Here is a 12,882-nt window from a genome sequence, read left to right on the forward strand (position 1 = left end):
TCATTTACAGGGGAAACGTTTAGCTGCCCTGATTCCTTAATAGAATCCTATAAACTACTCTTGATGGCTCGCACCGGGAACATTTCTCTTTAACTGAATTGAAATTGGATGGGGTCCCTAGGCAAGGAGAAACAAGAGAAAGTTTGTCAACACCTTTTCTAGGTTGATACCTTCTGATGATTGTTAAGTATATTCGGATTGTTTTCAAGAGAAAGTATAGGTAGAGGTATATATTTTTTCAAACTAATTTTGTCCTAAAATATTGGTACATGGGTCAAATTTGATTTCATAAATTTAAAGTTTGGTTGTAATTTCCAACAGCTCGGCAGGGCAGGGTGATGGAGTCATGAGGGTGGGGCTAGTGCATTTATCCAGGCTGATGCAGTATGGAGGGGAGTGCTTGACCCAGGAAGATGTCTTCTGTGAGTGTTGTCTGAGAGGAACTTGGCATAGAGGCCCTGGCAGCGGTCCCTTCAGCTCTTTCCCTGGAGCCTCACTCCCTGTTTGTCCTCCCACATCTCCAGTTTGCTCTGATCTTCCCTCTCTCTGCTGGAGCCCAGACTAAGTGGCCACGAATGAGATTTTGTGTGCTGTTCCTTTAAGAGGGCACCTGGGTTTTGAGCAGAGTACTGTCTCTCCCTGGCAGACAGAATCCCCATTAATTTTCACAGCCAGATGTTATATGGGCTCATCTACCCGCATGCACATGCGTTTGCTTGAGACCCCTTGCTCCTCAGGGGGTAACTTTTGCAGCTGAGATGTCCCTGCAGATTCCCACCTGCTGTACATGGATGTGGGGCCAGCCCTTTTCATGTCTCTGCCCTTCCTGCCAGTCTCAAAGTGGCTTCTTCTATAAATCCTTGGTTATAAGACTTCTATTCAGCTAGTCTTCAGTTGGCTATTCAGGTGGAGTGTTTTGTAATTTAGTTGTAATTCCAATTTGGACCTGGGAGGAGGGTGAGTGTAACTTCCACCTACTCTGCCTCTTGTATTTTTTATTTTAGCCATTCAAATAGATGTGTAGTGGTATTGTACTTGATATAAATTTGCACTGTCACATTTTTCTAAGATTATTTGCTATATGTAAATCCTCTTTAATGAATGTATGTTCAAGTTTTTTGCCCATATTTAAATTGGGCTGTTTGTTTTATTATATATTTGAGAGATCGTTATATATTTTGGATACAAGCTCTTTGTTGGCTTTGTGAATTCCAAATATTAATATTTTCTCTCAGTCTGAATTAGTTTTTCATTCTCTTAACAGGGTCTTTCACAGAGAAAAAATTATTTTCAAATAATTTTGAAGAAGTTCAGTGTATCATTCCCCTCATCTCAGCTTTATAGTGATATAATTGATATTTAACATTGTGCATTTAAGCTATTCATTTTGATGACTTGATATATGTATAATATTGTAAAAATATTACCACAATAAGGTTAGTTAAGACATCCATCATTTCACATAGTTACCTTTTTATTTCTTTTCTGGTGAGAACTTTTAAGATCTGTCTCAGCAAGTTCCAAGTATACAATACATTATTAACTGTCATCACCATGCTATACATTAGTTCCCCAAAGCATATTCATCTTATAACTAGAAGTTTGTATTCTTTGACCATGTTCACCCATTTCTCCTACCTATCTGTTCCTGGCAACCATCCATCTACTCCTGTTTCTATGAGGTGGTTTTTTTTGTTTTGTTTTGTTTTAAGGTTCCACATATAAGTAACATCACACAGTATTTGTCTTTCTCCGACTTATTTCACTTAGCCTAATGTCCTCTAGGTTCATCCATGTTGTTGCAATTGGCAGGATTTCCTCTTTCATGGGTGAATAATATTTCATTGTTTGTGTGTATAACCCTGTTTTTTATCCATTTATTTGTTAGCGGACACTTAGGTTGTTAACATATCTTGGCTCTCAGAAATATTGCTGCAGTGAACACGAAGTGCAGATACTGTGAGGAGTTAAAAATGTTTTTGCCGATTAATTTAGCAGTATGAATCAAAGTCCTGAAAATCTTTCCTGTACATTGAGTCAGTAGTCCCTCCGGCCCAAGAATTTATCCTAAGGAAATATTTATATTTGTATGCAATATTTATTTAAGAGGATGTTCATAGTGGCATTTTTTTTTTGAGTAGCGAAAAATTGGAAACTATTTGTCCAATAGCAAAGCATTTATTCTTAATATATTTATTTATACAACAAAATACCGTTCAGCTATGAATGTTACTTGGTAAATAATAATTTTAAAGCATAAAAGCATAGAAAGATGTTAGAGATAGAGGAAATGAAAAAAAAATAACACGTTACAATCTGAGGTGGTTGAGTTCCCCTATTATGTGAGGAAAGTGGGGCGGAGGGGCCCAGCAGTGAGCAGTGAAGAAGCGCTGCCTCGGCACTCCAGATTGAAGCTGCCCCTTAGATCTTTCTCACCAGTTCCTTGCCTGTTCCGAGGATTGTTAATGTGTTATGCTTAATTTTTAAAAATATCAATTATAATGGTGAGCAGGAATAAAAGACGAGGAATACAGGTTTAACACTAAGTTCTCTGTCAGAGGACAGGGTTGTCCATTGAATGAAACTAGTGATAATTGATCAAAGGCCCTGTTACCTTTTTGCTTACCCACCTTCCTCAGAAAGACAAGTTTTTCAAAGAAACCTCCAAGTGAATGGTGGGTTAATCACATTTCTTTACCAGGCAGCAGGACAATTTACAAGAGATCTCAGGCACACTGTTGCATTGAACTTTGGCGGATATTTTTGCAATTCTTTTTTTTTTTAATCCTCACCCAAGGATATGTTTTTATTGATTTTAGAGAGAGAGGAACATTGATTGGTTGTCTCCTGTACTCTCCCCCACTGGGTTTTGAACCCGCAACCTAGATATGTGCCCTGACTGGGAATCGAACCCACAACCTTTTCAGTGTATGGGACAATGCTCCAAGCAGCTGAGCCATCCAGTCAGGGCCTTTGCAATTCTTGTCTCATATTTAATTTTGAGTATTTTGTCAAGAAACCAAGTAATGCCCTAACCGTTTTGGCTCAGTGGATAGAGCGTCAGCCTGTGGACTGAAGGGTCCCAGGTTCGATTCCGGTCAAGGGCATGTACCTTGGTTGTGGGTACATCCCCAGTGGGGAGTGTGCAGGAGGCAGCTGATTGGTGATTCTCTCTTATCGATGTTTCTAACTCTCTATTCCTCTCCCTTCCTCTCTGTAAAAAATCAATAAAATATTTAAAAAAAAAGAAACCAAGTAATATCCTATAATTATGTTATCAGTTACTTCTTTTCAAAAGCAATAACTGTCAGTGAAAAAAAATGTTTTTTTAAGTTAGAGATAGGCTTTGGAAAAAAAAAGAAAATAAATCATATCATTTTCATTCCTGAAAAAAACATTAAAATCATTACAATGGAAGTATAAGTAAGTAAATTTTACAGGGACCTTATTCCCATCGCAGTCTTGCTATAAATACAGTTAATTGTGTCACTAGAGGACTTTAAAGTTATGTCTGAAATTAGAACTCTGTTACAATCATACAATAATTTGAGATTGAAATTCTTTTAGTATTCTTTTATCCGTTTTCCCTTTATAGTTCCTCATAGATGTGCATATACTTCTGAAAGTCTATCTTGATTGTCTGGGTTTTTATCTTTAAATTGTTAATGTACAGTATACTGAGAAGGAGATTTGGTCACTCACACTTTTTACGAGGCCTATAGACTATATTTTTATTTTATTTTAGAGTTACTCATGTAAACTAAAAGTATGTTTCAAATGAGTGTTAAATCTCTCTTCTCCCTGCTTTATTTCCTCTTCTCAAGGCTCCTGTTCCAAAGAGTACTCTTATTCCAGCAGTTCCCATCACCAAATCAACAGGCTCGCGGTTCCGGAACAGTGTGGAAGGATTGAATCAGGAGATTGAAATAATAATTAAAGAGACAGGGGAAAAGGAAGAACAACTTATAGTAAGTAATCCTTACTCATTAACTCTTCTACCTATTAAAAAATTTATGATTTTGTTTTTCATATTTACTTAGGTTTCTTCCTTCTTATTGAGAGAAAATGACAATTTTTATCTTTTGAAAAACTAAGTGAGTGAAAGTTTTCATTTCTTTGCATGTCATAGAGGCAACTGATATGACTTAAATTTGGATCCTTGAACAGAAGCTGTTTTTTATTTATCTGTATTTGAAAAGCACCAGACAGATGGTATAATTCTAATTATTATAACTCCATTTAAGAAAAGATTAGGCTACTAATTTGTTGGGGAGAGAGGGATATGACATCAAATTCTAAGCGTGAACTGTTTCTTTTTTATTTTTTAAATATATTTTATTGATTTTTTTACAGAGAGGAAGGGAGAGAGATAGAGAGTTAGAAACATCGATGAGAGAGAAACCTCGATCAGCTGCCTCCTGCACATCCCCTACTGGGGATGTGCCCGCAACCCAGGTACACGCTCTTGACCGGAATCGAACCTGGGACCTTTCAGTCCGCAGGCCGATGCTCTATCCACTGAGCCAAACCGGTTTCGGCTGTTTCTTCTTTTTTTAAATACTCTAGGGTATGTTGAGAGAGAGAGAGAGAGAGAGAGAGAGAGAGAGAGAGAAAGGTTGAGAGAGAGAGAAATATTGATCAGTTGCCTCCCATATGCACTTGGACTGGGGATCAAACCCACAACCTAGGTACGTGCCCTGACCCGGAGTCGATCCAATGCATAAACTTTTGATGCACTACAATGCTCCAACCAAGCCATCTGGCCAGGGCTACCTGTTTATTGTTTGTCACTTACTATTTCAAAGGTTAATGAGAACATCATGAAGTGCAGTTCTTACCTATCATGCACATAAGACTGTGTACTCTTCTACTAACTTTAATACACATAAGAATGACTCATATGTAAGACAGAAAATTTCCTGTTTGTATTTAAAACCATGTCACAGAGTATACTAAGCTTTTTTCTTCAGTGATTGAATTGAAGAGTTTTTTTTGTTTTTTTTTTTAAATATATTTTATTGATTTTTTACAGAGAGGAAGGGAGAGAGATAGAGAGTTAGAAACATCGATGAGAGAGAATCATCGATCAGCTGCCTCCTGCACATCTCCTACTGGGGATGTGCCCGCAACCCAGGTACATGCCCTTGACCGGAATCGAACCTGGGACCTCTCAGTCCGCAGGCCGACGCTCTATCCACTGAGCCAAACCGGTTTCGGCTGAATTGAAGAGTTTTAAGTAGTATTTCATTGATGCTTAAGATTAAAGGTTCATTTAGATTAGAGAAAACACAACTCCTCACACCCTCTTCTCCATGCTGCATGATAGGGAAACTTTCCCTCATGTAATAAATGTCAATGAGGCACAGGTAAACAGGTTCCTGGTTTCCCTCAAAAGTGAGCCCACAAGCTTTTTTAAATTGTTCCCCTTGATTCCCCTCTATAATTAGCACTGTTGTGATGAACTTTTTCCTCATGTAGCAGTTTCTTTGAAAAAAACTCAGAGAGTTGGCAGGGGGAGAAGGTAACAGGGCCTAACATCAGGTATCTGAAGTTCCCACAATGGATAACCTTTTCTTCTAATAATGGAATTGAGTGTTACACATAGAATTCTCATTTACCATGGCCCCTCTTCATAAATTTTTAAATACTATTTAGCACATGATAAGTAACTTTAATTTATCATTCAGTAAGCATTGGCCACCTGTCAGGTGCCAGTTCCTGGAAAGAGAGTCTGCCCAGGCTGCTCGGTGTCCAGTCGGGGAGTCAGATTAGGCAGGGATGTCACTAATGGAGCAACACAAAGGCTTCTTTCTCATTAGGCTCATAAGTAGGGGATTTCTGACTTAGTCTTCTGGAACCACAGGGGAAGGTCAATATTGGGCGCATTTCTGGCTGAGTTTCAAAATCAGTGATTAAATACACATATTTTTAAAACTTTTATAACAGCCACAAGATATTCCAGATGGCCATCGTGCACCTCCTCCCCTTGTACAGAGAAGTAGCAGCACACGCAGCATCGACACGCAGACTCCTGGTGGGGCAGACAGGGGGAGCAACAACAGCAGCCGCTCCCAGTCTGTGTCCCCCGCGTCATTCCTCACCATCTCCAATGAAGGCAGCGAAGAGAGCCCTTGTTCAGCTGATGACCTGCTCGTTGATCCCAGAGATAAAGGTACAGTACAGGAGGAATTTGTTACCAGATGATAAGAGAATACCACCTGTGTTATCATTTATTCTATTTTCTAGCAGAACGCACACACTTAAAGTTGCACTAAGGTAATTAGTTTGAGGTGTTTCAAAACAGATTTTAAAAAATTGGAGTACAAAACAGGTTTTATTGTGGTGTGTTCAGTGATGGTCAAGGTGGGTGAGTTTATGGGTTTTTATTCTTTTTTCTTCTTCTTTGTGCTTATTAATACAAGTGTCTTATTAGTGAGAAACATTCTTTTGGGTATAAATGAGATGAACATTGGTCATGAAGAGCATTTTATTCTCTGTCATTTAGTAGTAATGTTTTTACTACCCTCTACTTTTTAATTAAATGTGAAACCTTTAAGTTAGTGTTTTTTAGGATCTATACTTGTGATATTTCTAGAAGGAATAGAGCTGATTAATATCATGCAAAATGACTATTCAAGGGAAGCCTGGAGGGCTACTTACAGTATTAAACTACTTATGCAACTTGAAAAATAACGTGGTGACCTAAGCAATTTGAATATTAATTACTAGTATTCTTACCTTTTAAAACAAATAGGACCTTTCATAAGTCTGTATCAGGGCAATATTTTGGCCTGCGGAGATAGGGCCCCAGCTCACGCCCCCAAACTCGCAGCCGCCTGGCATCCACCTTGGCCTGACACCATCCCCTCATCTGCTCCACCATCCCGCCTGTGGGTGATCAATTGGTGCTGGAGCCCCATACCCCTCCCCCACCACCCCGTGCTGCTGCCAGTTGCCATCTGCGGCGTGATTGGTTGGGGCCAGGCCCCCTCTGCTGCTGCTGGTTGCCATCTGTGGGGCGATGGGTGGGGTGATCGGACCCCTACTCGCACCTGCCTTGGCCTGGTGCCGCCTGCCCGCTCACTTGCTCCACCATCCCACCATGGTCCCACTCTCGCCAGAGCCCTTTGGGGCCAGCAGCGCTGACACCCGCTATGTTCCATGCCACCCCCTGGTGGTCAGTGCATGTCATAGCGAGCAGTCGAACTCCCGGTCTCCTGGTTGAACGATCGCCCGAGGGGACAATTTGCATATTAAGCTTTTATTAATAGGATTCTACAGCTCAGTTCAGTAGTCATTTATTTAGGACCTCATACAGTGTGTTGAACATCCTAAAATGTTTCATTGTTACAGCTGACTGTTACTACCAAACACTTAAGTTATTGAGACATGCAGAGAACCTAAGGTTTTCTGAAGAAGTCACTTCAAACTATGGGCCATTGTAAAATATTATTATTTGAAGCCTTTTCTGCCAGCTTCTAGGTTAAATAAAGTACGACTGTTCCAGGCCAACTCCCAGACCAATTAAATCACAGCCCCTGGGGGTTGTAGGAATAGGCACTAGGAGATGCTCCGTGATTCCAATGTGCACACAAGCTTGACACCCACTCAGTTACGCCCTTTGATTGGACCATGTGTTTCTTGTCAGGAATCTGCATAATAATTCTTATGTTTATTGTGAGGATTAAATGAGGTAGTGAATGCAAACCATTTAGCTTACTCTTGGTACTTAGGCTCAATCAAATGTACCCTCCAACATTTAAAAAGTCGTGGCCATTAAAATCTGCCCTTTGACAGCATGTCATAAATTTTATGTCCTGCTGCATTTGATTTTAGGAGATTAGTGACTGACTAGCTGCTCTGAATTTCTTTTGTAAGAAAACAGAGCCACTGTGCTACTCTTGGCAAGGAATTTGTAGCTTAGCAAACACAAGCTGAAAACTCAGAACACTTACGTAATGTATCAAGAAATTTTAAGTTAATACATATAAACCGAGGACATCAGCACTGAACAGGAATACCAAAGTAAGAAGTGTTCCCTTTGATATAATTAATTTGAAAAGGTTTTAAAAACTTTGAGCCAGACTTTGAAGGCAGTTGTGGGAAATAAGCAGAGAGGAAAATCTCTTACACATGCATGGAGAAGTTCATAGGCAAAAGGAAGTCTGGCGTACAGTGCAGATGGCTCTGACTTCCTGGGGCAGAGATGGTAACTGGAGGAGCCGAGAAATCAACTGAGAAATTCTGAAGGGTAGCGTAGGAGAGCATGATAAGCAAACAGTTACTTGTACTGGGAAGAATGGTAGTGCTATTGGAGTCTGTGTGCTATGTATGGAATAAAAATAAATCAGAGACGGGCCTAGGAGGTGGTGATTATAAGTGAAAAAGACATAAAAATCTTTGATTTGTTTATGCATTTATTTAACGAACATTCTCTTCTCTTTACCAGGAATTAGATATTGGGTTGGTGTTGATGAGTAAAACACTGTTTCTATCCTCAAGTGGCTCATGGTGGGGAAAGGGGGGGGGGGGCAAGAATAATTTATTACAGTATGACTAAGCATTTATGTAGTAGCATTTCTTAGTAATCCAGCATGTTGTTTATTGCAGAGAATGGGAACAACTCTCCTTTGCCCAAATATGCAACTTCACCAAAACCCAACAACAGTTATATGTTCAAAAGGGAACCTCCAGAGGGCTGTGAAAGGGTCAAAGTCTTTGAGGAATGCTCGTAAGTACACTCCTCCCCCCAAATTCAAGCTTTTATTGTGAGAATTTTTATTATGAAAATTGAAGAATAGTACAGTGATCACCCATATAACCACTCCCTATGTTCTGTAATAAAATGTTGCTGTATTTGCTTTGTTTGTGGTAGTGTTTTTGCTGAACTGCTTGAAAGTAATTTGCAGGCACCATTACTTTACACCTTAAATACAATTTAATATGTGCTTCTTAAAAGTAACCACACTACTCCTACATAACCAAAATACCATTAATCACATCAAAGAAAATTAACAGTAATGTTTAATATCCAGTTGTTATTCACCTTTTCTAACTTCTTTCCACTGTATCATTTGTGGCTGTTATTTTTGAACCTGTATGCAGTCAACATCACACTTTGAATTTAGCAGTATATTTATTCAAGATATACCATAGATCTTACCCAGTGTGGTTTCCTTTTTTCAAGAATTGAATTCCCTTTGGTTTTTATCTACTCTTGTTCTTCATTTTGTTAAATAGTTTTAAAAAATATTTGTTTGCCAATATAGGAAACAGGATTCTGTTACTTTGCCGAATCATGTTACTGTGATGAAGATAGTAAGAAGTAAAATTTTCAACAGTGTCTGGTACTTTTGGTGTGTAATCACCTATGCTCCTATTCTGTTGACTGGTACTCATCAAGTATTCCAATTTTAGACTCAAAAGTTGCTCAGAAAGTATTACAGCCTTGGGTTTTCAGTAGCTGAAATGCTCTTTGCTTTATCAGTGATGGCTGCAGGGTTGTAAGTGTAAATGCGATGAGCAAATAGATGATGAACATTATTTGGGAATATGGTGATAGTATTTACCTTCCAATCACACTATGGTTGCTAGTGTAAGAGGCTCTTTTCTGGCTTTTTCTCACTATGAAACCTAAAATACAATGTGGATAATATCCAACCTTGTCCGATTCGCATAATTTATCTTTTTCCTCCATTATGAACATCTTGGAATCATTTTGAAATCTGGTATCCTTCTGTTCCTTTATGAGAGAATGAGGAGAGAAATGAGAGATGGGAGACAATTGAATGAATGAGGAGAGAAACCAGAGGTCTGAGAAAATTGAGAGAATGAGGATTGATCAGAACACGTTGATTGGACCAGTTGATTGGATTAAGCTGTTCACTCAGTCCAGTTGGATTGTGTTGATTGGGTCAGCTGATTAGATTAAATTGCTTACTGGTCAGGCCACATGCCTGGTTTGTAGGCTCATTCTCCAGTAGGAAGTTTGCAGGTGGCAGCCAGTTGTTACACTCTCACATCGAAGTTTCTCTCCCTCTCCCTCCCTCTCTAAAAATCAATAAAAATATTTCTTTAAAAAATAAATAAAATTAAACAACTCAGAGTTTAAAAATTAGTCTCTTTTTGCACTAGCTATGTCAAAATTAGAGCAAATGCACTGGATTCACTGGCATTAAAGCAAAGGTCAATTATTGGCTCTAATTAAAAATGTTTTGCTTATTTCATTATTCTTTAAAGAATACTCTTCTAAGTCTTACTCTTAGTTTAAGGGAAGTAACTGACTTCAACTAGAGGTTAGAGTGGGTATTTAAAGTATTGCATAAGTCTCCTTCCCCCCCATTGACCTCTCCCTGGCCACACCTCCTCCCCTTCTGTGTCCATTGGTTATGCTGATATGCATGCATACAAGTCCTTTGGTTGATCTCGTACACGGACCTCCCGCCTTCCCTCATAGGTTGGACACTGTATTCAATGCTTCTCTGTCTCTGGATCTATTTTTGTTCATCAGTTTATGTTGTTCATTATATTCCACAAATAAGTGATATCATGTGATATTTATCTTTCTCTGACTGGCTTATTTCACTTAGCATAATGCTCTCCAGTTCCATCCATGCTGTTGCAAATGGTAAGAATTCCTTTTTTACAGTAGCGTAGTATTCCATTGTGTAGATGTATCACAGTTTTTTAATCCACTCATCTGCTTATGGGCACTTAGGCTGTTTCCAAATGAACATAGGGGTACATATATCCTTAATGATTGGTGTTCTGTTTTCTTGGGATACATTCCTAGAAGTGGGATTACTGCGTCAACTGGATGTTCCATTTTTAATTTTTTGAGGAAACGCCATACTGTTCTCCCATGCAGTGGGCTTCTTGATGGTTTCTTTTGCTGTGCAGAAGCTTTTTATTTTGATGTAGTAGTCCCATTTGTTTATTTTCTCTTTAGTTTCCATTGCCTTAGGAGCTGTATCAGTAAAGATATTTTTACGACATATGCCTGCTATTTTGCTGCCTATGGCTTCTAAGTTTCTTATGGTTTCCTGTCTTACGTTTAAGTCGTTTATCCATTTTGAGTTTATTTTTATATATGGTGTAAGTTGGTGGTCTAGTTTCATTTTTTTGCATGTATCCAATTTTTGCAACACCATTTATTGAAGAGACTGTCTTGACTCCATTGTATGCTCTTGCCTCCTTTGTCAAATATTAATTGAGCATAATGTTTTGGGTCAATTTCTGGGTTCTCTATTCTATTCCATTGGTCTATTTGTCTGTTCTTGTGCCAGTACCAGGCAGTTTTGAGAACAGTGGCTTTGTAATATAGCTTGATATCTGATATTGTGAACCCTCCAACATTATTCTTCTTTCTCAGGGTTGCTGCAGCTATTCGGGGTCTTTTTTTACTCTAAATGAATTTTTGGAGAGTTTGTTCTAGGTCTTTGAAATATGCTGTTGGTATTTTAATGCGGAGTGCACTGAATCTGTAGATTGCTTTGGGTAGTATGGACATTTTAATGATGTTGATTCTACCAATCCATGAACATGGTATATTCTTCCATTTGTTTATGTCTTCCTCTATCTCTTTTTTCAGCATCCTGTAATTTTCTGATTACAGGTCCTTTACCTCCTTGGTCAAATTTATTCCTAGGTATCTTAATTTTTTGTTGCAATGGTAAATGGGATTGTTTCTTTAGTTTCTCTTCCTATGAGTTCTTTATCCATACATATAAAGTCAGGGGCCGTCACGACCGAAACAACCGGATGGACGACTGTACAGCAGGCTGCGTGGGGTGACCAGGCCAGCAGGGGTGCAGTGAGTGACGACCAAATGACTGAACAGCAGGCTGCATGGGGCAACCAGGTTGGTGGGGGGGGCAGTTGGGGGCGACCAGGCCAGCAAGGGGGGACAGTTGGGGGCGATCATGCCAGCAGCGGGGCAGTGAGAGCAACTAAGCCGGGAGTGGGGGGCAGTTGTAGGTGATCAGACCGGCAGGCAGAGGCAGTTAGGGGCGACCAGGTCAGCGAGGGGGCAGTAGGGGCAATCAGGCAGGCAGGTAAGTGAGCGGTTGTGAGAAGAATGTCTGATTGCCGGTTTAGGCCCAATCCCGAAGGGTCCTGGATTGTAGAGGGTGCAGGCTGGGCTGTGGGGACCCACCCCTTTGCACGAATTTCATGCACCGGGCCTCTAGTCTACCCTATATAATAAAAGCCTAATATGCTAAGTGTCCTACCGTTCGTTCGACCAGTCGCTATGACATGCACTGACCACTAGGGGGCAGACGCTCCACCCAGTAGGTTGGCTTGCTGCAGGGGTCTGGCTGACCGGGACTGGGCGAGATGGGCCAGACACACCCTCGAGCCCTCCCTGCAGTCCCTCCCCAGCCCTGATAGTGCACCCGTGCGGTCTCTCAGCCTGACCTGCACGCTCTGGCAATCCAGAACTACTTGGGGGATTTTAGAGGTTTAGCCCGATCCCCACAGGCCAGGCTGAGGGACCCCACCGGTGCACGAATCTGTGCACCAGGCCTCTAGTTCTATCTAATAATAGACAAACATGGTAATTAACCATACCTCCGCTACCGCCTCCCATTGGCTAATCAGGGCGATATGCAAATTAACTGCCAACCAAGATGGCGGTCGGCAGCCAGGCAGCTGAAGTGAACAGGAGGCTTGCTTGCTTCAGTGATGGAGGAAGCCAAGGTTCCCTGCCTGCCGCAGCCCGGCTCTGAGCTCCAGTCTAAGCAACAATGTTGCAATTTTAGAAGCTAAAGAAACCCCAGATACCTGCTTTCAGCTAACCGGCCTCAAAACAACAAAGTTGTTGGAGCTGCAACAAAGTTTCAATTACAGAAGGTAAATAAATCCCAGAATTAAAAAAGAAAA

The 12,882-nt window shown here is 40.3% G+C and overlaps 1 protein-coding gene across 3 annotated transcripts in view; it reads left to right on the top strand.

The window, feature by feature from the left end:
• The window catches only part of FAM117B (family with sequence similarity 117 member B), an 82,704-nt gene that overhangs the window by 61,033 nt on the left and 8,789 nt on the right, over window positions 1–12,882 (top strand). For all 3 annotated transcript variants that reach the window (XM_036320693.1, XM_036320692.1, XM_036320691.1), the window contains 3 exons: window positions 3,825–3,968; window positions 5,947–6,172; window positions 8,611–8,731. In XM_036320693.1, the coding sequence (XP_036176586.1) occupies window positions 3,825–3,968; window positions 5,947–6,172; window positions 8,611–8,731 (491 nt within the window). The remainder of the gene's footprint in view (window positions 1–3,824; window positions 3,969–5,946; window positions 6,173–8,610; window positions 8,732–12,882) is intronic.

This window comes from Myotis myotis, unplaced genomic scaffold, assembly GCF_014108235.1.
Source record: "Myotis myotis isolate mMyoMyo1 unplaced genomic scaffold, mMyoMyo1.p scaffold_m19_p_8, whole genome shotgun sequence".
NCBI classification, from domain to species: Eukaryota; Metazoa; Chordata; class Mammalia; order Chiroptera; family Vespertilionidae; genus Myotis; species Myotis myotis.